The 22103-nt window shown below is 37.0% G+C and overlaps 2 protein-coding genes across 8 annotated transcripts in view; both read right to left on the bottom strand.

Annotated features, from left to right (window-relative positions):
* The window catches only part of LOC115879012, a 49750-nt gene extending 40820 nt beyond the window's left edge, over positions 1-8930 (bottom strand). For 4 of the 7 annotated variants that reach the window (XM_030895638.1, XM_030895643.1, XM_030895642.1 and 1 more), the window contains exons 1-14: positions 8662-8930; positions 8353-8602; positions 7544-7748; positions 7323-7479; positions 7092-7217; positions 6437-6621; positions 6200-6379; positions 5850-6140; positions 5511-5752; positions 3849-4114; positions 3633-3788; positions 3452-3574; positions 152-265; positions 49-89 (exon numbers count right to left, since the gene is read on the bottom strand). In XM_030895638.1, coding sequence (XP_030751498.1) covers positions 49-89; positions 152-265; positions 3452-3574; positions 3633-3788; positions 3849-4114; positions 5511-5752; positions 5850-6140; positions 6200-6379; positions 6437-6621; positions 7092-7217; positions 7323-7479; positions 7544-7748; positions 8353-8602; positions 8662-8812 — 2487 coding nt within the window. In that variant the 5' untranslated portion in view covers positions 8813-8930. The remainder of the gene's footprint in view (positions 1-48; positions 90-151; positions 266-3451; positions 3575-3632; positions 3789-3848; positions 4115-5510; positions 5753-5849; positions 6141-6199; positions 6380-6436; positions 6622-7091; positions 7218-7322; positions 7480-7543; positions 7749-8352; positions 8603-8661) is intronic. The other 3 variants (XM_030895641.1, XM_030895640.1, XM_030895639.1) reach the window with 3 other exon arrangements.
* Positions 8931-10166: 1236 nt separating this feature from the next.
* Positions 10167-10598, bottom strand: LOC115878968 (110 kDa antigen-like). Its single transcript, XM_030895577.1, has one exon. The coding sequence runs from the start codon at positions 10596-10598 to the stop codon at positions 10167-10169; it is 432 nt and encodes a 143-aa protein (XP_030751437.1).
* Between the last annotated feature and the right edge of the window lie 11505 nt (positions 10599-22103).

Below are 22103 nucleotides of genomic sequence, written 5' to 3' on the forward strand. Positions count from 1 at the left end.
GATCGCGTTTAAGATATTTAATGCAAGTTTTGTATTTAAAAAAAATACCGTTTCTGTTTGTTGTAAACCCTTATCAGCAAATTTCGGTTCTAAAAATAAAATAATAGGTATAGTAACAGATATTTAAAGAGATTGAAAATTATTGTACTACCTTGTGATAAAGCCTTGTCAACTTCTCCATCTCCTACCACTTTTAGAACAGCAGAACAAGGTGCTTTACAAGCTTTATCTTTCTTTGGGGCCTCCTCATCAACTGGAATAGAATCTATCATAATCCAAATTTAAAAAGTAACGTAATATTAAAGGTAATCTCTAGCAATTTATGTCAGTCTCGGTACCAGGGCACGAGGATCACAAGAGTAGAATGTAGAATGTAGAATGTTTAGGAGGGGAGTTAATCACCGCGACCTTATAGATCTATTGTGTGTTCCCCTTTCTTGAGTTATAACGAGTTATAACTCATCATACAGTCTCAGGTCTTTAAGAAAAGCCAGTATCTGAGACGGCTCCACAGAGGCCAGCTCTCCATCCTCGACATCAGACGTACCAAGGTTCATGGCACGAATGGTCGTAGTCTCGGCGCACTCAGTGATAAGGTGTTCTGGTGTTTCCCCATTTTCCCCACAAAATCTGCATTCGCCGTTGTTTCTCAGTTTCAGTTTACTGAGGTGTTCGTTGAGGAGACAGTGTCCTGTTAGAAATCCCGTGACAATCCGAAGATTGTTTTTACTTAAATCAAGGAAAACCTTTGATTTTTCTCGGTCATAAGTTCTAAGAAACTTTTTCGAGTGTATTAGACCGTTGGAGGACACCCATTCCAAGTTACGGATGGAGTCTTCCAGATTCTTCAGTTCCGCTTTCAATTGGTTCCCGTTTGGAGAACAGAACGGTTCTGGTCCAGTTAGTGGAGTGTTCGCTCCTTTTCTAGCTAGATCATTTGCTTTTTCATTGCCTTCTATCCCTTGGTGAGCAGGCACCCAGAATAGGAGGACTTTATTTTCTTTGCCTAATTTGTTGAGCTTCTCTAGGCATTCTTTGACCAACTTCGAATTGATGGTTACTGAGTTGATCGCGTTAAGTGCTGCTTGACTATCGGATAGGATGGCAATTTCCTGTTTTCGATAGTTCCTATCTAAGATAAATTGTACGCATCTTTCGATAGCGCAAATTTCTGCCTGAAGGATACTGGGGTAGGTACCCATTGGTTCGGAGTATTCAGTTTTCGGCCCAAATACTCCTATCCCTGTCCCTGCTTTGGTCTTTTATATGCTGAGTAAGCGTTTCTTTCTTCCAATCCTTTTTATTACTCAATACTACAGTGAGGTGTTTCTCAAAGTTGTAAATTCTTGGTATGTCATTCACTGGGAGTTGGAGAAGTGGAATTTTCTTTTTGAGGGTGTTCCAAGCCCCTGACCTGAAAATTCTCCCAGTACTGTTTCCGTCAGTAACCATTCTAATCATTGTCGCATTGGCATAACTACCGACGACAATGTGCAGTGGTGTTAGGTCTAGAATGACCTCCATTGCTGCTGTTGGACATGTTCTCATGGCACCTGTGATGCAGATACATGCCAGTCTCTGTACTTTGCACAGGTTTTGCCTTGCTGTACGTTGCTCTAGTTTTGTATACCAAGCAACTGCTCCATATCACAAGAAGAATCACAAGAGTAACAAAAAGGTAGATAAAATGGCCAAACTATGATAATTAATGACATTTATATGCCCAGAAAACTTTTGTAGCGCGGCAAAAGCAGTCACAAAAATGGCCACAAAACAGGGGGAAGCCAAGAAATCTGCAGAATGGTTGATAAACTTATCAGGGCAGAGATAGTTGAAAAAGTTCATAGCAGAACATTTGCCAAAATTTACAACAGCCTGATAAGCAGAGACAGAAAGACAATTAAAACGGTAATGGTTCTACTATAGCAAGGAATTTTAAGCTTAACAGGCATCTAAAGGTGGTGGGATTGTCAATCAGATTTCATCAGTCAGTCAGATTTTGTCAATCTAATGAAGAAACGACAGAACATATTTTATGTATGCCTTGCAAATATGTGGTTCTTTGTATAGTAAACGCCACGAATGTTTGGGAGTAATTAATCGCTTGATGAAGTTAGAATCGACATGCGCGCTATCATTTTTACATTAAAAACGTAAATTTTTACCGCAGACGTAGGTTTTAAAGTCCCGGTCTAATCATCTGCCTGCGCTCCTCCTACTTATTCTAAAATGTTAGCGTGATTGACAAAGACGATACTGTATCGCGTTTCTTTGATTGATTCGTTTTTGTGCGTCAGTCCATTGGTGTGCTTGCAGTGCGACCAATGCATTCCAGTTTATATTTATAACCAAATATATGTTTTGACAAGACTTTGACAGTTAAAACAACAAATTACAACAGATTATATATTGATTATTATATGACTTGAAACGCCGCGGCACTGGAATTAAGTTTTATGTGACCTTGAACAGATTAGTTCACATTGTAGCGACCTTTGAATAAGGAGACTAAGGAAGGAGCATAATGCTATCCATGTATTCATGCATGGTGGGCGGAAAAAGCACCATAAAAGCACTCTAGGGTGGGGATCCTTGACAGTTCTGTTTGACGATTCATTTGACACATTTGAATTTGATTTGAAATTTTGTGGATTTGTCAGTCTTTACGGAGCTTATTTTATGTTATTTATTATTTATTCTACTACTGATAGTTGTATAAACGTAGTAAATCTAGATGGAAATTGTGGCAGCACTTAAATTAACAGTGACACTATCGCCATTTATCGAAAAAGACTCTAAAATAGTTGGTTGTGTAGCGTGCGGTAGATCTCGGCAAAAATTGAGTGAAATAATGGAACAACTTTTCGCTAGTAAGTGACTATATAATATACATACGTGTAGTAAACCGATCATTTATGAAATTCACTTAAATTAACTAAATTATATATTTTTCTTGCATTTTAGCTTTTATTTATTACTTGTCAAAGATTAGATGTCAAGGAATTTAGATACGTTAATTTGACTTACCTGCTTCAGTAGCGTATCGGATGTTTGTGTTAATAAATACTTATTATAACTTATCTATTTTTATTAGAATTATATATTTTTATAACAATTTTAATAACTACCAACATTTATTCACAACGTAAAATAAAACAAAAAATTATTGAGTCTACCCCACGTCTACCCTACATCATAGTTTTATATTTTTTAAATAAAATTAGAACGACACTGATAAACCGGAATTTAAGTCGGCCATATTTGAGGCCCATCGCGGTGTACCTAAGATTTTTGATATGCTCCTTCCTTAGTCTTCTTATTCAAAGGTAGCGACCGATGAATCACTCCCAAACATTCGTGGCGTTTACTATACAAGGTAATGATAGGCTATTGACAAAGAAATTAAAATGTTATTTGTGACTCTGCCTATGTCAGTTACTTTTGCCCTTACCTTCTGCCTTCGTACCTTTGAGGCAAGGAAAGCCGAGGTTACTGCATGGCAAGTCCTTTCCTTTCGGTATTGACGGTTTCTCTTTTGGCGTTTCGGAGACGATCTCGTCTGCTACTGGTTCTCCTAATTAAAATGTAATAAAACCCTAAAGTACCTTCTTTAAAGACACCTTTTTTGATACCTTTTGCGCTGTAATAACTCTCCATTGGCATGTTTACATCAAATTTACTACTGGCTCCTTTTTCGACGAATGTTTCTGGCACTGATAACAGTGTTTTAACAGTTTTTTCTTCTGGAACTTTGCCTGGGGGTTTGTATTTCTCGCTACGCTGATCTCCTGATTGATTTTTTTGTTTAGAAATAAGTGATCTAATATTTTTTGATGTCTATCATTTACCTGCATCTCCGGCACAACAAGAGCAACACTCCCGCTCCATGTAGTCTTTCGAGGGTGACTCGGGCGGTTCCTGTTCACAGCTGCAGCCGTGATGCGCCTTGGGGCTCTTGGTTCGACGCCGACTCAGCACCATGTCCGTCAGTTCTTTGATACACTTTGCCGCTCCTGTCAGTTCTGGAGGCAAGTTAGAGCATTGGTCGCAAGGCGCAAGATCTTTGATGGTTTTGCTCAGTTTTCTGGCTACCACGGCCAAACTCGAATCACACCTACAGAAAATACGAGCGTGAAATGAAGGATAATTTGTGATAATATACACACACCGGAAAAATCTAGGGATATCATTGTATTAAATTTAAAAATAAATGTTGTCTGTTTAGTATTAAACGACATTATGGAGCGTAGACATCTTAACAGAGACGAAATGCTAAGGGCCATGGGTATGCTCGAAGCTGGAATGCGCCAAATCGACGTAGCTAGAGCATTAAATGCAACGCAAAGTGTAATACCGCGATTAAGTGCACGCTACCGTGGTGATGTTGCTGAAAGGCACACAGGGCGACATCGCATTACTACCTCTCAGCAAGATCATTTTTTACAATTAAATGCTCGACGCCGACCGACCTTACAGCACCAGAGCTTAGTTTAATTCTCCAGGAAACACATAATGTAACAGTTAGTCCTGACACTGTTCGCAATAGATTAAGAAAGGGCAACTTAAGAAGCAGACGCCCCTGGAGAGCTCAACCCTAAACGAGAGGAAATCGAGAGGTACGATATTTGTGGGCTCAAGATTATGTTCAGTGGTCGAATGAACAATGAGCCAATGTTCTCTTCACGGATGAGTCACGCTTTGGAATTCATCCGGATTCGAGAAGGCTTAGGGTATGGAGAGAACCGGGAAATCCTATTCGGTTGGATCATGTTCAGGAAGTGCACCATTATCAAGGTGGAACAGTTATGGTCTGGGGAGGAGTCCAGTTAGGCCGAAAAACTGATCTCGTTTTTCTTGAAAGGTTTCTAACAGGAATCACATATCGTGATTTAATTCTTGAGCCAATCGTGTTACCATATGCCAATGATTTTGGGAGAAACTTCATTATGATGCATGACAATTCACGGCCTCATATAGCCAGAGTGGTAAGTGAGTTTATCAATGCTCATCAATTAAACATCTTACCCTGGCCGGCACAATCTCCTGACCTCAACCCCATCGAGCACGTATGGGACGCGGTCCAAAGAAGAATTTTGAGAATGAATATGCCTCGTGAAACTCGTAGGGAACTGGTTCGGGCCGTGAATGCAGCGTGGCAGGCTGTACCTCAAGAAGAGATCGACAACCTGATCAGGAGCATGGAGAAACGATGTAGGGCTGTAATGAACAGTAGAGGAGGCTATACCCTTTATTAAGTAAAATTGGTTTTATCTTTTTTTTTAATTCACAGTTTAGAATAAAAAAAAATGTGTGTATTTTTTTGAGTTCAATAAAAATGAAGGTAAATTTGAAAAATTCGGTAAATTTCGCATTTTTATTTCCAATACGTCCTGTAAACTATTTGTTTATTTTAATTTTATTATATCAGAAATGCAAATAATAAAATTACTGACGATGGCTGGATAAAATTGTAATATCCCTAGACTTTTCCGGTGTGTGTAGATACAAACTTGAATTCTTCTGATTGTTTGGTTGGACGATCAAAATCGGGTTTACGGTTGGTCAGTCTTTTGATGGTTTCGGCCTCGTTGAGTTTCTGTTTGATGAGATCGTCTTCGAGTTTGGCGCAGAGACAGTCCAGTTGGCTCATCTCGTCTTTGAGTCGGGAGTTCATCTGGTTCAATTCTGCGATGCTGTTACAGGCACAGCACAGTTGTATTTTCAGTTGGTTCATCTCGCGTTGATATGTATCCTTATATTTAAAATCAAATTAGCCATTAATAGCTCAGGATAATGACAATAAGTAAAAAAATAAACGAAAAGTTCTTTCTGTTCCATAATTATTTTACCTGATTGATCAGCATATTCTTTGAAGCGTTCTTCAACTCGCTTTGAAGCTGTTCACACTTGAGCTTCTCATTTTGCAGTTTCTGTTTCATGGGACCTTCCACTTTCTCCAGGCAATGCTTCAGCTCCAACTTCATATCCATCAGTTCGGATTTCAGGATATTGTTTTCCAGTCTGAGCTCCTGACTGACCTTCTTGATTTCGTTTTCGAAGCCGGATCCATCGTCCGCTTTACAACATCGACAGCGTTCGTTTTCCACATTTCCAGTGAACCGTTTAACGGTTTTTGTACTCTAAATTAAATGAAGTTAACTTTAGTAAAATAGATAGTAAAATAGACTGTTAACGTCACCTGTTGATACAGCTGCTCTCTTCTTTGCAAATTTTGGATCTGAGACTTCATCTCCTTCTCTTTCAATGCCAATTCCGCAATCGTTTGCATCTCCAAGATGTCTTTCGATTTCAGAGAAAACACATCGACCGAACAAATATTTTTAGCGGGTCCTGTTTGAACATTACAGTCGCAAGGCAACTAAAAAATGTCCTCGTCAGTTGGTATAAAATATTTCAAGAATTTCAGTATAGTTACTTTAGATATAGACGTAGCTTCGGTTGCCTGGGGCCCATAAAGCAGATTTTTAGAAGTCTGAGTGGGCAGGTGTCCGTAATCAGGGTTTTGTAACAAAGGAGAACCCACGAAAGCACACTGATTTTGACCGTCCTGATAATTTTTGAATTTTTGAGTGGATTTGGTAGATCTTGCATGGTATGGCACTAAAATAAAAAATATGCCTTTGTACTACATATTATGGTACTGTTTAAGTAATTCTGTGTAGAAGGAAAATTAAGGTTCCTGGATTGCAAACGATACTTTCTATTTGGGAAAGGAAAACTGGAACTAAGAAAGAACTAGCAAGCAATTCCCATTCTATCAACGACCTGCAAAGGTTGGTACAGGGTACAAAGATAGAAGAGTGTATGCAGACATAAAGATAGGCCAAAAACAATAGGCCTCCCAGATAGAGACTTTGAGACGCTGGAATTAGAAATACAGAATATTTTGTTAGATATCCTGTAAAATGCAATATATATGTCTTATACAGAGAGTACTAAAACGCTGAAGTAACGTAGATGCAACAAGAAACTGTAGAGTTACGAGTGTGCTGCAAAGGAACAATTATTATAGACTAATCTAAGTTAAAAAATAATAATAAAAGCAGTAAGAAATACGTTTGAGAACTTACGTTGTGGGAGTGGATTAATAGGACCCTTTTTATTTTTGCAAATGCAACTGACAGCGATGTTTGCTGTCTCTTTGGCGTTGCTTACTGATTTGCTCAACGTGGCTACCTTAACTTGCACCTCAGCATCTGTAAATAATTACATTATTTGTTAGAAAGTGATAGACAGTGATGAATTCTAAAATAAATAATTTTCTTGAGACACTACATCATAACTGGAAATGGTCGACTCACTTTCAATGGTAGCATTTTCACTCGAAGGTGCAGACTCTTTAGGCAGCTCATCCAATTTATCAGTGGACGATATACATCGACAAGAGTCACAATCACACTCCAAAGCCGGATTCTTTAAAAACAGACACTCCGGAGTCGTACCGGTAGTGTGTTTGTCCTAAAAAAATAACCAAATACAATTTAAAACAGGTCATTTACCTCGAATGATTAGAAAAAAATACTTTGGAACTGCTTTCCATCGATACTTGCAGCCCTTTTTGATCATGAGTCATTGCTCTCGGCAGAGTGTTCTGGTCTGAGGGCTTTGTTTCTTCCGTGATAGTGTTGTCCCTCGTCGATTGATCTGTCAAATAGCTAGTGTCCTCGGTGGTTCTTGACTCGGTGATATGTTGACTTTCTTTCGTGGGAGTGTCCGATGTTAGGGAACTAATAATTTCAAAGCATTATTTGCATTAGTGTAACTATGTAGATTATTTATTTAAATCTTTCCCGGTATAAACCCGGCATAACTTGCGCAAAGACCTAATTATCACTTAAAAAATTGTATCATTTCTAACTTTCAAGAAATCTTGAATTCAAGAAATCTTGCGAGACTCTTGAAATTTCTTGCATATTAAATTCTTGTCTTGTCTTGAAATTCAAGACACAAGAAATTTTGAAAGTCTTGTCTTGAATTTCTTGCAAGAGTCTTGGTTTTGCAAGACTTTTTCAAGACTCTTGTGCATCACTATTCATGACTGATTACTTAATAATTTGATATTATTTTCATTAAAAATCTTAATTTTTTATCCATTTTACTTTGAAAAACCATCCCTTGCTTACTGGTTGATGGACTGCACCACCATTGAACAAAAATTAGTCAGTACCGAAAGTACCGAAAAAACCGGGAAATCCCGGTTCCTAAGAGGCGCGGTACCAAAATTCCCGGTTCCGAAAAACAGCTCCGGTTCCGGGAACACGGTCTATGTCGCAGGTATGGCATTATACTTCCTCCTTAGTCTTTTTCTTCTAAGATTTTACTATACTTTACCTGTTTGTTTGTTGGACAGTACTAGGACATTGACACTTCATGGACAAAATGCTTTTAGCGTTCTCCATCATTTTCTGAAAGAAACTACACTGCTGCGCGGCCGGTTTTTCAATCGAACCTTCCGAGATAATTTTCGGCACTGTATCCAAGTCTCTTTCTGGCATTTCTGGATAGTTCGGAAACACTTTTGGAACTTGTCGATTGACGGCACAGATACATTGGGAGGAACTTTCCACAACATCACTATTATCTAGAATTTGTTTTGATGAAATATCGAAAAATATACATTTTAATAAAAAAAAGAGGTACCTAAGTAGGACTCCATCTGTTGTATTTTGCTTTCCAGCTCAACCTGCTGACTCTGAAGCTTAGCCGTGCGTGCTAGGTACTTCTTTTTCAGTGTTTCTAAGTACTGGGCCGGGTCCTGTAAGTCGCACCCGCAAGACTCCTCTTCTTCCATATTTCATGGTTTAATTTTGGTTAAATCCCATTGAAGGTGAGTGCTGTGGGAACATAGAATTTTGAAACAATCCTATTTATATCGGAAACATAAATATTGGTATTTAACAGAGAACGTCAATGTCAGAATTTTTCAATAATTATTATTGAAAATGTTCTGGTGACTTGTATGTTGTTATTTAGTACAGGTGAAACACAAAATTAACCTTAGGAAATCTGGAAAGGTCATAAATTAAGTCACATAAGATCTTCTTATTCAAAGCACGTAAGGATATCGCCAGGCTTAGTGTTGTAAACGGAAATATTGAAAATTTCCAAACGTGTCTCAGAAATATTGGAAATATTGGGAATATTGAAAATATTTTTAAAAATACTTAAATCTTGTCATTAACGATTCAAACCCGATGTTTATTAATATATCTTTCATATTTTGTAACCCTATAAACATTAAACTTACTATAGAACAGTTTTACAAACATATAATATGGTGAATATATCGAGTTTGAGGATTCACCTACTTATTTGCAACCTCGTATTTCTACGGTGAAGTCCCGAGCTCGTAGGTCGTAGCGTAGGGGAATCCCTGATCGACATTCATTTAGCTGTAAAAGCATTTTGTGATATTAGAAGGGTAATTCATAATAATCTTGCATTGTCCCCACTTGCCGACAAAGAAAAATGCGAATTGTTGGAGTTTGTTGACAAAATGAGAAAAATTTGCTATTAAACCCATTCATTATGCTGCAGAATTACTGAATCCAAAATCACAAGGTTCTGAACTTGATGAAACCCAAATTCTTTCTGCCATAGAATGCATACTTAATATATCAAAAAATAAACTCAATATAAAGGAACAAGAAATAATAGATGAAATAGCAGGTTACCGTTGTAGAAGTGGCAAGTTATTTGGAAATAACTTCATATGGAAAAGTAGTTTTGATAACCCAGTCTCCTGGTGGAAAGGACTGTGTTCTTCATCTTCATTGTCACAAGTAGCTTCACGAATTTTGATGATGCTAGCATCTTCGGCTGCCACGGAACGCAGTTTTTTGAATGAATATGACTATAAACGCTAAAATTGATCTATTGCCGTTTCCAATTTTCTTCAGCAAGTTTTCATTGTGGGATACATAGAGTCGCTTAGCGGCTCTATCATTGGTAAGCCTGTTTCTCTTCTTTGAATGAATATGACTATAAACGCTAAAGGAGAAACCAGCTTACTAATGATAGAGCCGCTAAGTTACTCTATGTATCCCACAATGAAAACTTGCTGAAGAAAATAGGAAACGGCAACAGATCAACTTTTATTTCGGATACTATTGAAGATTTTGAGGAAGTAGACTGGCAAGGAGATGTTATTGATATAGATGAGGCATATCTATTGACTCAGAAGCTACACTTAAGGTTTCTTCAGTCTCTGTTTCGACTGAATGCTCTTCTTCCCTAGATATTGTATGTTCCATTTCTTCAGGTACTGTCTGAGGAATTTCTGACTCAGAAGCTACACTTAAGGTTTCTTCAGTCTCTGTTTTGACTGACTGCTCTTCTTCCTTAGATACTGTATGTTCCATTTCTTCAGGCACTGTTTGAGGAATTTCTGACTCAGAAGCTACACTTAAGGATTCTTCAGTCTCTGTTTCGACTGAATGCTCTTCTTCCTTTGATACTGTATGCTCCATTTCTTCAGGCACTGTCTGAGGAGTTTCTGACTCAGAAGCTACACTTAAGGTTTCTTCAGTTTCTGTTTCGGCTGAATGCTCTTCTTCCTTAGATACTGTATGTTCCATTTCTTCAGGTACTGTCTGAGGAATTTCTGACTAAGAAGCTACACTTAGGGTTTCTTCAGTCTCTGTTTCGACTGAATGCTCTTCTTCCTTAGATACTGTATGTTCTATTTCTTCCGGTACTGTCTGAGGAATTTCTGACTCAGAAGCTACACTTAAGGTTTCTTCAGTCTCTGTTTCGACTGAATGCTCTTCTTCCTTAGATACTGTATGTTCTATTTCTTCCGGTACTGTCTGAGGAATTTCTGACTCAGAAGCTACACTTAAGGTTTCTTCAGTCTCTGTTTCGACTGAATGCTCTTCTTCCTTAGATACTGTATGTTCTATTTCTTCCGGTACTGTTTGAGGAATTTCTGACTCAGAAGCTACACTTAAGGTTTCTTCAGTCTCTGTTTCGACTGAATAAGGTTTCTTCAGTCTCTGTTGCTCGACTAGTGTGTCAAAAATATTTTTTTTTTGTACAAATTTAACCTTAATTTATTTTTTAATTTGAAGAATAACTTATTTTGTGTTTTGCGATGTTTTGTTCTGATTTTTATAAATAAATATTTCAGTTTTTCTTATTTTTTAAAGTATCTCTTATATTACCAATATTTCCATATATTTCCAATGTTTTCAGGAAATATTCCCGGAAATATATCCGAAAATATATTTCTGGAAATTTTACATCACTAGCCAGGCTAATGGGGATATACAGGGTGGTCGGAACTGTATTCCGGAAACTTCGGCAGCATATTCGGCAGATAAAAATAAGTAAAAAAGTTCGAATAAATGCATGTTCTAAAATGCTTAGTTTCCGAGATACAGGGTGTAGAAATTTCATTTTTATTTCGATTTTTTTAAATAATTTCTGAAGTAGCGTCAGTATTTAGATGAAAATTATTGTCTGGTAGTTTTTTGACATGAAAAATTTGATTTAGATGTCAATATGACTCCTACTTGTAGAGGGCGCCACCTTCATGTTTTTTAACTGGCTTGAAGAGTAATAACTTTCCTTTCGTACCTGTATATCACTACTGGGTAAAAAATGTACATTTACGAAGTTTTTACGTAAAAAAGGTCTCTTGGTAAAATTCACTACCAGTAATGGTCTTGAGATATTTGGAACCGAAATTATCAATACCTGTCATTATTGACATAAATTAAACATGCATGTTAACGAAATAGTTATTAGACTGAAATTATAAATTTGAAAAGTTTTTGTTTTGAGGTACATTGTGTGTATCTCGATTTTTGCTTAGAATTGAAGAATTGAAATACGTAATAATATACAGAGGAGGTTACATTTAAAAAAAACTTTGATGTGCCACAACTTTATGCCCGACCCTGTATACTTAAATTTATTATTTCCTAATAGACATTTGAAAACTCTATAACTTTTATATTTAACTTTTTGCGGTACTCCGTATATTTTACCTAATAATCGACCGTTCCCATACATATCAGCCACTCTGTAACAACAAAAAATGAAAACGCTTTATATGGCGCCATCTACAAGAGCTTTACAAAAGTTTATGAAGGTAAAGATTCCGTTAACTCAGATCAATAAATTAGCAAAGTTCTTCCTGACTTTCTTATTATTTTCATACATTTTTCACTAGATGTCTGTGGTGAAAGGAAACATTCAAATATATGTATATTTTATTTTATTGAACATTTTTATTTAAATTAAATTTATTTTACTTCAACGCTGTTCTATTTACCATATTTTTGTACAAATACAATTAAAATTAAAGCCTTTTTTATATAAAAACGTTTGTGTACCTTTTTGTAAAAGTTTAATCCCAGTATTTGTGGTGTTTTAGCAGATAGAATTGGAAACGGATGTAAATAAATAATAGTACAATAAATTATATTGTTTTAACCGCGAGCGTTATTGGTTTACCGGGCAGTTTGTTCTGCGGTTGGGCACGTGCAAAATAAACTTTTGCTATTGTTAATTAAAGTAATGCCAGGTACAAAACGCATACAATTTTGGACGTGTTGCAGGGCACTAGCCTTGTTTGTAAACTACGGAGTTTGAATTAATTTAATTAATGATTAAAATTATATACACGGTGATCCATGTATGAATGCAGTCTACAATGCTCAAGCAGCATTTGGACGTCGGGACAACGTTGTGTCACGCGACCAAACGTCGGGGCGCAACGTCGGCACAACCTCGTGCCAACCCTAGTCTGCACTAGTTTGGAGAATAATTTTTGGGTCGAAACGACGTTGGATACCGACGTTGGCTAGAAGCCTAATTTAGTACAAACTGCAACGTTGTTTAAAATCCTAATTCACAGAAATACAAAACTAATATGGCGTCTAAGTCGCGTTTTATCCTAAATTGGGATAATTATAGTTAGAGACATATGTCAGATGGCAGTGAAGGAAAACAAAACAAAAGTATTTAAGTGTGGAGGATGTTTGAAGATCATAATTATTGAAACACTTTAACCGATTCTGTAACTCGTTACCCAAGGCAAAAAAGTTAAACGCAAATAACTTTATTGATAAATGTATAGTTTCTACTTTGAAAAATACTAATGGACCTTAAAATTAAAGTTTTAAAAATTTTCTTGAATTTTTTTTTTAGTAAAATGCGAATAATTTATTCGCAGTCGAAAAAATTGTTTCCGCGTGTTTTTTAGGGTCAAATATTTCAAGTTAATGTATTCAAAAAGCAGGAATTGCTATTTTAGGAACGAAACATTTACTTATTTAACAACATGGCTGCTTTCACTTTGTTGTTTTGGAGATTAAGATGGAGTAGTTCGAGTAGTCGCATACTGGACTAATAAAGTCGCAGTTCGGCCTTAACAGGTAGTATACTAGTCGCAAGATTGCCTAATTTAGTCATCCTAGAGTCTAGCTTGTGTCGCCCTCTATAATCTAATTAAACGAGGGAGTGGATAAACTATCGGTAATATATGTCGATGTATATTTAAATTTAGTTTTATATGTACCTTTCTTATGTCCCGTTTTAATTAAGTTTTTTTTTATAAAAATAAAAGCAGCACTGAACTGTCTGACTGAACAGAACAATGAAGTGAAAATTTAAGATTTAAGGTTATGGTTCAATACAGTTGCGAAAAGGTAGTGACTCGACGTCCTACCAACGTAAGAATAAGGAAATCTAAACAACGTTGGAATTAGTAAAATAGACGACGTTTGCATAACGTTGGAATAGGTCCTGAAACTGACGTCGGAAAACTCTATATTGTCCAACGTTGTAACTACGTTGTCCGAATCACCTAAAGATCACTTAAGCAAAAAAGGTTACAAGACAACGTTTATTCGACGTCGCAGAAGCTTCTACTTTGCTGTAGTACTAGTCCAACGTCGGTACAACGTTATAAAAACGTTTAAATTTATTTTAATACCCAAGGTAGGGAGCTAACTATTTTTTGTAACTAATCAAACGTTGTGTTTAGTAAACATGTGGTCGCAAGTCGTGAAAATGCTACTTGGGTGATCTAGTGAACCAAAAAATATGATACTAAGTTGCTGTTAACTTCCGGGACTTCCGGAAGTGTCGCCATATTGAAAATATTTTTAATCAATAGATCTCGTTGTAAAACAATAATATTGTAGTTCTCTAGAAACTTCTAATGCACGCTGAGTCTGGGACACCCTGTATATCTCTATTGTTTATGTTTAAATATTTTATATTGATGTTGTTCTGATTGATTTACATCTCAATTCAGTCTATCCGAGCCGGCATAGAAAAACTTTCCTTAACCCAGAAACAATTCTATACCGGCTTGTTAAACTTGGAAATGCGGCCCTGCCAGGAATATCGCATTCCGTGGCGTCACGGGAAGTCGCACTGGCTATGACATTCCGAACAAGTTTGAAAACCATTTGAACTTTGCCACCGCGTGAAATTCGTTGCAGGAAAGATAGAGAAAGAGTCAGAGGCAATGGCGTAGGATGGATTTTTGTAAGAGGGGATTAAAAATAAGTAATATAAAATGTTACATGTAGAATGTTTAGGAGGGGAGTTAATCACCGCGACTTTGCAGATCTATTGTGTGTTCCTTTTCTTGAGTTATAACGAGTTATAACTCATCATACAGTCTCAGGGCTTTAACAAAAGCCAGTATGAGACGACTCCGCAGAGGCCAGCTGACCATCTTCGACCAAAGTACCAAATTAGCCGTACCAAAGTTCATGGCACGAACGAACGGCCCAAGCAGCATTTGGATGTCGGGACAACGTTGTGTCACGCGACCAAACGTCGGGGCGCAACGTCGGCCCAACCTCGTGCCAACCCTAGTCTGCACTAGTTTGGAGAATAATTTTTGGGTCGAAACGACGTTGGATACCGACGTTGGCTAGAAGCCTAATTTAGTACAAACTGCAACGTTGTTTAAAATCCTAATTCACAGAAATACAAAACTAATATGGCGTCTAAGTCGCGTTTATCCTAAATTGGGATAATTATAGTAAAAATATTATTTTTATCATTTAGTTAGAGATATATGTCAGATGGCAGTGAAGGAAAACAAAACAAAAGTATTTAAGTGTGTGGAGGATGTTTGAAGATCATAATTATTGAAACACTTTTACCGACTCTGTAACTCGTTACCCAAGGCAAAAAAGTTAAACGCAAACAACTTTATTGATAAATGTATTGTTTCTACTTTGAAAAATACTAATGGGCCTTAAAATTAAAGAAGTTTTAAAAATTTCTTGAATTTTTTTAGTAAAATGAGAATAATTTATTCGCAGTCGAAAAAATTGTTTCCGCGTGTTTTTAGGGTCAAATATTTCAAGTTAATGTATTCAAAAAGCAGGAATTGCTATTTTAGGAACGAAACATTTTCTTATTTAACAACATGGCGGCTTTCACTTTGTTGTTTTGAAGATTAAGATGGAGTAGTTCGAGTAGTCGCATACTGGACTAATAAAGTCGCAGTTCGGCCTTAACAGGTAGTATACTAGTCGCAAGATTGCCTAATTTAGTCATCCTAGAGTCTAGCTTGTGACGCCCTCTATAATCTAAATAAACGAGGGAGTGGATAAACATCGGTAATATATTGTCGATGTATATTTAAATTTAGTTTTATATGTACCTTTCTTATGTCCCATTTTAATCAAGTTTTTTTTATAAAAATAAAAACAGCACTGAACTGTCTGACTGAACAGAACAATGAAGTGAAAATTTAAGATTTAAGGTTATGGTTCAATACAGTTGCAAAAAGGTAGTGACTCGACGTCCTGCCAACGTAAGAATAAGAAAATCTAAACAACGTTGGAATTAGTAAAACAGACGACGTTTGCATAACGTTGGAATAGGTCCTGAAACTGACGTCGGAAAATTCTATATTGTACAACGTTGTAACTACGTTGTCCGAATCACCTAAAGATCACTTAAGCAAAAAAGGTTACAAGACAACGTTTATTCGACGTCGCAGAAGCTTCTACTTTGCTGTAGTACTAGTCCAACGTCGGCACAACGTTATAAAAACGTTTAAATTTATTTTAATACCCAAGGTAGGGAGCTAACTATTTTTTGTAACTAATCCAACGTTGTGTTTAGTAAACATGAGGTCGCAAGTCGTGAAAATGCTACTTGGGGGTCGTCGTCTCGGCGCACTCAGTGATAAGGTGTTCTGGTGTTTCCCCATTTTCCCCACAGAATCTGCGTTCGTCGTTGTTACTCAGCTTCAGGCTACTGAGGTGTTTGTTGAGGAGACAGTGTCCTGTTAGAAACCCCGTGACAATCCAAAGATTGTTTTTTACTTAAATCAAGGACAACCTTTGATTTTTCTCGGTCGTAAGTTTTGTTGAACTTTTTCGAGTGTCTTAGACCGTTAGAGGGTACCCATTCCAGGTTACAGATGGAGTCTTCCAGATTCTTTTCAACGGTTCTGGTCCAGTTACTGGACTGTTCGTCTCTTTTCTAGCTAGATCATTTGCTTTTTCATTGCCTTCTATCCCTTGGTGAGCAGGCACCCAGTGTAGGATTACTTTATTTTCTTTTATCAATTTTGTTGAGCTTCTCTAGGCATTCTCTGACCAACTTGTTAGACAAAAATGTTAGAAATCAGAGGATATTTGAAGAGGATTATTTCTCAAAGCAACTCACGGCATTTTTGACCTCCCTGTAACTTCGTTGTATGGCGCATGGCGTCAGTAAAACTCTTTACTACTGAACTTAACATTTAACCAACACAATAAAGTTTCTTTAATTTTTTTTTATTAAAGTCTTTAATTTTGAAGATACAAAAATAAAATATGCAAAAAATGTAACAGGTTAAAAAATTATCAAACCGATTTAAAAAAAACCGAAGGAAAAAAACAAAGATGTGAACGTATCTGTTAAATAAAATAGTAGACAAGGTCAACAAAAGAGTTTATTGAGTGCCTTACAACCACATAATCAGTGTTCATTTTTATAAACATTTTCACTAAAATGACGAATACACGATTTTAATTTAGTATTGATATTCACAATATGCTTTGAAGGTCCTTTTTTAATAGTTTTTAATTTTTCTGAATACGCCAAACAACTGAAGGAAGATTGCAAAATTGTTTCTATTTTACAGTCGCACTCAGAATCGGTCATTGCGACGCGCGACGGTATTTTTTATTTTACACCGCGATGTGATTCAGAAACCGCATCACCCACCGACTAAAACAGGGAACGCGAGACGTAATCACGGCCGGAAAGTTCGCTGACCCTTGCTTGCGTTCGGCGGCTTTCAATATGTAACGAGGATAGTCGCATACAATAGTTAAAATTGAATCAAATTATTTGAATAAACTTACTGAGAATTATAAATTTTTATAGAAGATTTCAGTGACTTTTTTTAAATAAATACGTATTACAATATTTTGAAGGGATGAGACTCAGTTGATTTTTTTACAGATAATGTATATATGTTGCCGCTATAAGAACAAATACTAAAAACAGAATTAAATAAATGTTATAAATAAAAAAGTACTTTTACTGAACATTATCATTTAAGTAAGAATTTTACATAGAATCTTTCAAGTCCTCGGTGGCCGCGTCGTTAAAGCGTTAGGATTTGACGCTGCTATGACGTTGGAGGAGCCTTACTAGGGAGGTTCGAATCCTTGTCAAGGCGACTTTTTTTAATCGTTTATTTTTAATTTTTACATATTTATTATTGATCAATACAATTTTTAGTAATATGGTTCTTCATTTTTTTTTAAATTACTTATACGCGCATTCAAAATTTCAGCTAAATCGAAAAAAAAAGTTTATAATAATATTGTATCTAATGTTGTATAGATAATGAATGGTACGGAACCCTTCGTGCGCGAGTCCGACTCGCACCAATTTTTAAAAATTTGTTCCTCCCAGACAATATCACCGTTGCTACGCCTATGGCAAAAGGCTGTGAAGGCAACGAAGGACAAGAATGGAAGGGAAATGTGGAAAAGCCCTGGGAAAAGGACGATTTCGCACCTAATAATTTCGAAACGGTGTCTGAGGAAAAATTATTTAATGGGACGGCAGGCGGGCAGATATTTTTCGGTGACGATTATTATGCGGTGTTACGGACGTTTCCCTGTGTCTTTAAAATTGGAAGAAAATGGCGATTTGGAAGTGAAATATATAAAGAGAATGTGTTAGTTATGTAGTGAACTCTGTCATCTAAAAGTAACCAATTCAGTTTCTGCAATTTTAAACAATTTGAAAAAGAAATTTTAGGAAAATTATTATGTTTTTCGATATGTTATAGGCTTTGTGCATTTCAGTTGATTTCAACAAATTCTGATCGCAGCGCTTCAACGGCGGAAATCAGAAATTATCAGTATTTATTTCACGTCGCCCGTCATCTTGATCGCAATATAGTATTTTAGTTTGTTGCTAGTGCAGTTATTGAGACTATAAAACACTCAGGTACGAGGTTTGTGTGATGTTTCGAGTAGTAAAAAATAAGTGAAAAAGGATGCGAACTAGGCGTCGTGTTGTGTTTGACAATTTCAAATGTTAACAAAATTTCCGAAAAAATGTTAACGCTTAAAGGAGAGCGTAATTAGGGCGTTGTTGGGTGCAATAACATTCAATAACTCAACCTTTCCCGGATATTCAACTCTCCCGAAACAACATTTTAGAGCTTCATAGTTTCTCACACCGATTTGATCAAAAGCAAAAATGGATTCAAGCAGTTCGACGATGGATTCAAGCAGTTCGAAATTAAATAGACATATATTATGAGAAGGTAATATATAATTTGCCATATTAATGGAATACTTTTTTTGATAAACTAGTGATTAAATGTTTTATGAACATTTGTATGTACTAGTTGTTTACGATATTTTCCGATTGTGGCAGCACCGGCGGAGAATGCACCATGCCCATTAAAACTGTCTCAATATACGGGATAACTCCAAGAAGTTTTAACAAGAGACACACGAGTGCATCTACTATGTAAATGTACTACTTATCGAACACAAAAAACATGTACCAAGAGATGCAACAATGAAGTCAGTTATGGCAAACTAGAATTTAGAATAAGTGGGAGGGGGGTTAATCTCTGCGACCTTAGAGATCTATTGTGTCCCCCTTTCTTGAGTTATAACTCATCATACAGCCCCAGGACTTCCTACGGAGACCCGTGTCCTTCACAGTCGAGGAGCTACGACCCAGGCCGGGTAGACGAAACGGTAGCTTGCGTCGCCTGTTGGGTTTAGAGGTAGGAGGTAGGCTCCCGACCCTTGGAGGAGGTGGTAGCTTGTATGCCACTTGCGTAGCCACCTCTCCTGTAGTTCTCTTTGGGTTTGGCCCCTTGGAACTTTCATTGTTACTGCTCGCAGTGTCGCTAGGGGGTTTCCCCATAGCTTCACCGTTGATGTTTTTATTACTATTATTACCAGATCTCATAGTGTTCCCATGAGTCGCTAGGGAGAGTCGGTCCACTTCTACAAAGCCCCCCATGCAGAAGTAAGGGGTAAAACACAAAGGGGTGCCCCCCGATGCCCCAAGGTTGAGGCTGTCCGTAGCCCCGCCCGGTATCGTTATATGTCTTGGTGCAATTCCCTGGCCACGACACTACAGTCAGGGACACTACGATGAGTGAGATGCTTCTTAGACCAAGCCAAGTGCTAGGGGGGATTCTCCCCAGCACCTGACCAGGAGCTTCCCCACCAACGACAAGGTCTTGCCTCTCCTAGGGGAAGAGCATCTCCTAGGGGAGGAATTCTAAAATTCTATGGCAAACTATGTGTGGTCTAAGCAGCACAACATAAAGTAGTGGGAAGCTAGGGTTGTCTACAGGGACTCTCATTGCAAAATACGTAAATTTAAAGAAACCGTTTTTATATCAAATAACAATAACGCATCTTTAACAATCCAAGTATTCAAGATATGGCATGATATGATTGCATGCATTCTTAGTGGACAACAATGGACTACTTTCCAGACGGCCGTCTAATGTCAGAGGACAAACCTGTTTATTATTTCTCTTACTTATTTTACTCGGCAAGGCAAATTGCTAGTTAAATCCGCTAGTTAAATAAACCGGGAGTTATAAAACCGGCGAAAGTTTACACTTAATTACTTCAATTTGGGCTGGGCAAGTTGTCCCGCTCCCTTGTTCGACATAAAAGAAGAAATGTTCTCTCTGGGCAGACCGTTTTTATGTGATTACTTTTTCGTCTCGGCGATAAAATCCAGTGTGGCACTAAAAATGTTCTTTTCCTTCCTTTTTTTTATTGTTAGGAAGCAGTTACGTCATTCAAACAAGACGTTTGAGGCATAAGCAGGTGACCTTGAATTTTTACTTCATTGAAACGTCAAAATTCTTTAAACGGAATGTCCACAAAAGATTACCAACACAAATTTTATAGTGTAATTCTGATGTCTTAATGAATATTTTTCAAAAAAGCATTCAGTGCCCATAAATAAAATGTGCTCTGAGCTTTTACTTAGTCATTTTATAAAATATGTGAGTCTGTACGGTCATTTGAATTTATAAGAACGAAAAAAAAAGCGTTTGAGTGGGCTGTGAATCTAGATAATCAATGGTAAAAATGAAATAACCGGATAACTAATAAGAAACGACGCAAATAATTTTCGAAAAAGCCATTCAGCGGCCACAAATAAATCTGCTATCGGTCTAGCAGCTTTAATTAACAACACGATGGAGAATAAAGTGGTAATTCAGGATGGAGCTCGAAGCTGAATCCCCTGAGCAGACCTCAACGCCGTTCGGACTATCAATTCTTGATAGATATCCCGGTTTTCGCTTCAGTAAAAACGATTTCACCGCACAACAGATTTGCAACCGCTCGTGGTCGGTGTTTAATAGTTGCTTATTCCATAAATTTTGCTTTTATTCTACCGAAATTTATGTATACAGGGTGATCCGAACGGTATTCCGGAAACTTCGACAGCCTTAATAAGAGTCTATTACGCTGTACTTTCGGGTCGCTCTCGAGCAGTGAAATGGACACTTAATAGAAAGATTTTGTTGAAAAAAAAGGATACTTAAATTCTTTTCGCGTTCATCGTTTGCCAACATTTTTAAGAACAACCTCCAATTTATACGTTCTTCGTCTTTTAGGCGAACCGAAAAAAATAAGAAAAAAGAGACTAAAGAAACCTTATTACTTGACGAATTTTCTATTTGTCTTTCCTAAAGCATATTCGACGATATAGCCGCTTACGGGAAATTTATGTTTATTAAAAATGCGCCGGAAAAAAGGACCTAATTTTCAAAGAGCCGCTGCGCAAAGATTAAACGAGAATTCTGAACGAAATCTGATTTACATACGTTTAAAATATGAACCGGAAAATCGGAGGAAAATGAAGGAAAAGCCGGTTTTTCGGTTTCCCTGTAGGAATATTTTAGGTGTTCCCATATATAACTTTTCAACAGTGTGTCGAAATAAGTTCAGTTAAAGCAGTAAAATTAGGTAAAATTGGGTAATCTAAATAGATACGTAAATATTTGCATGTTTCCTCAGATCGTCCGCCCATCTCATCTGAGATCTTCCTCTACTTCTTCTATTCTCCCAGTGCCTCCAGTTTACGATGCATTTGTTCCATCGATCATCCTTCTGTCTGACATTGTGACCGGCAAACTTCCGTTTTAATTTTGCTACTTCACTTCTAACATCCCTTACTTTTGTTTTACCTCTGATCCACTCATTCCTTTTTCTATCAGCCAGCCTTACAGGTAGCATTTGTCTTTCCATAGATCTTTGAGCTTTTGATACCTTATCCATATTTAATTGTGTTAGTGTCCAGGTCTGGGATCCGTAAGTAAGTACAGGAAGTACACATTGATTATATGCTTTGGTTTCGAGATACTGTGAATATCTTTTGTTTTTTAATATATAACTTAATTTTCCAAATGCTGCCTAGGCCAGTCTTACTCGTCTCTTTATATCAGATGTTTGGTTTTCTTTTTTCAGTTTTAATAATTTGTCCCAGATATACTCTTCAACTTGTTCTATTTTTTCTTGGTTGATGCTGGTTGTTATGCTTTCATCTGTGTTTGTTATGATTTTAGTTTTAGTGTAGTTTATATTTAGGCCTAT

The sequence above is a fragment of the Sitophilus oryzae genome, unplaced genomic scaffold (genome assembly GCF_002938485.1).
Source record: "Sitophilus oryzae breed Bouriz unplaced genomic scaffold, Soryzae_2.0 scaffold_154_pilon_pilon, whole genome shotgun sequence".
In the NCBI taxonomy this organism is placed as follows: Eukaryota; Metazoa; Arthropoda; class Insecta; order Coleoptera; family Curculionidae; genus Sitophilus; species Sitophilus oryzae.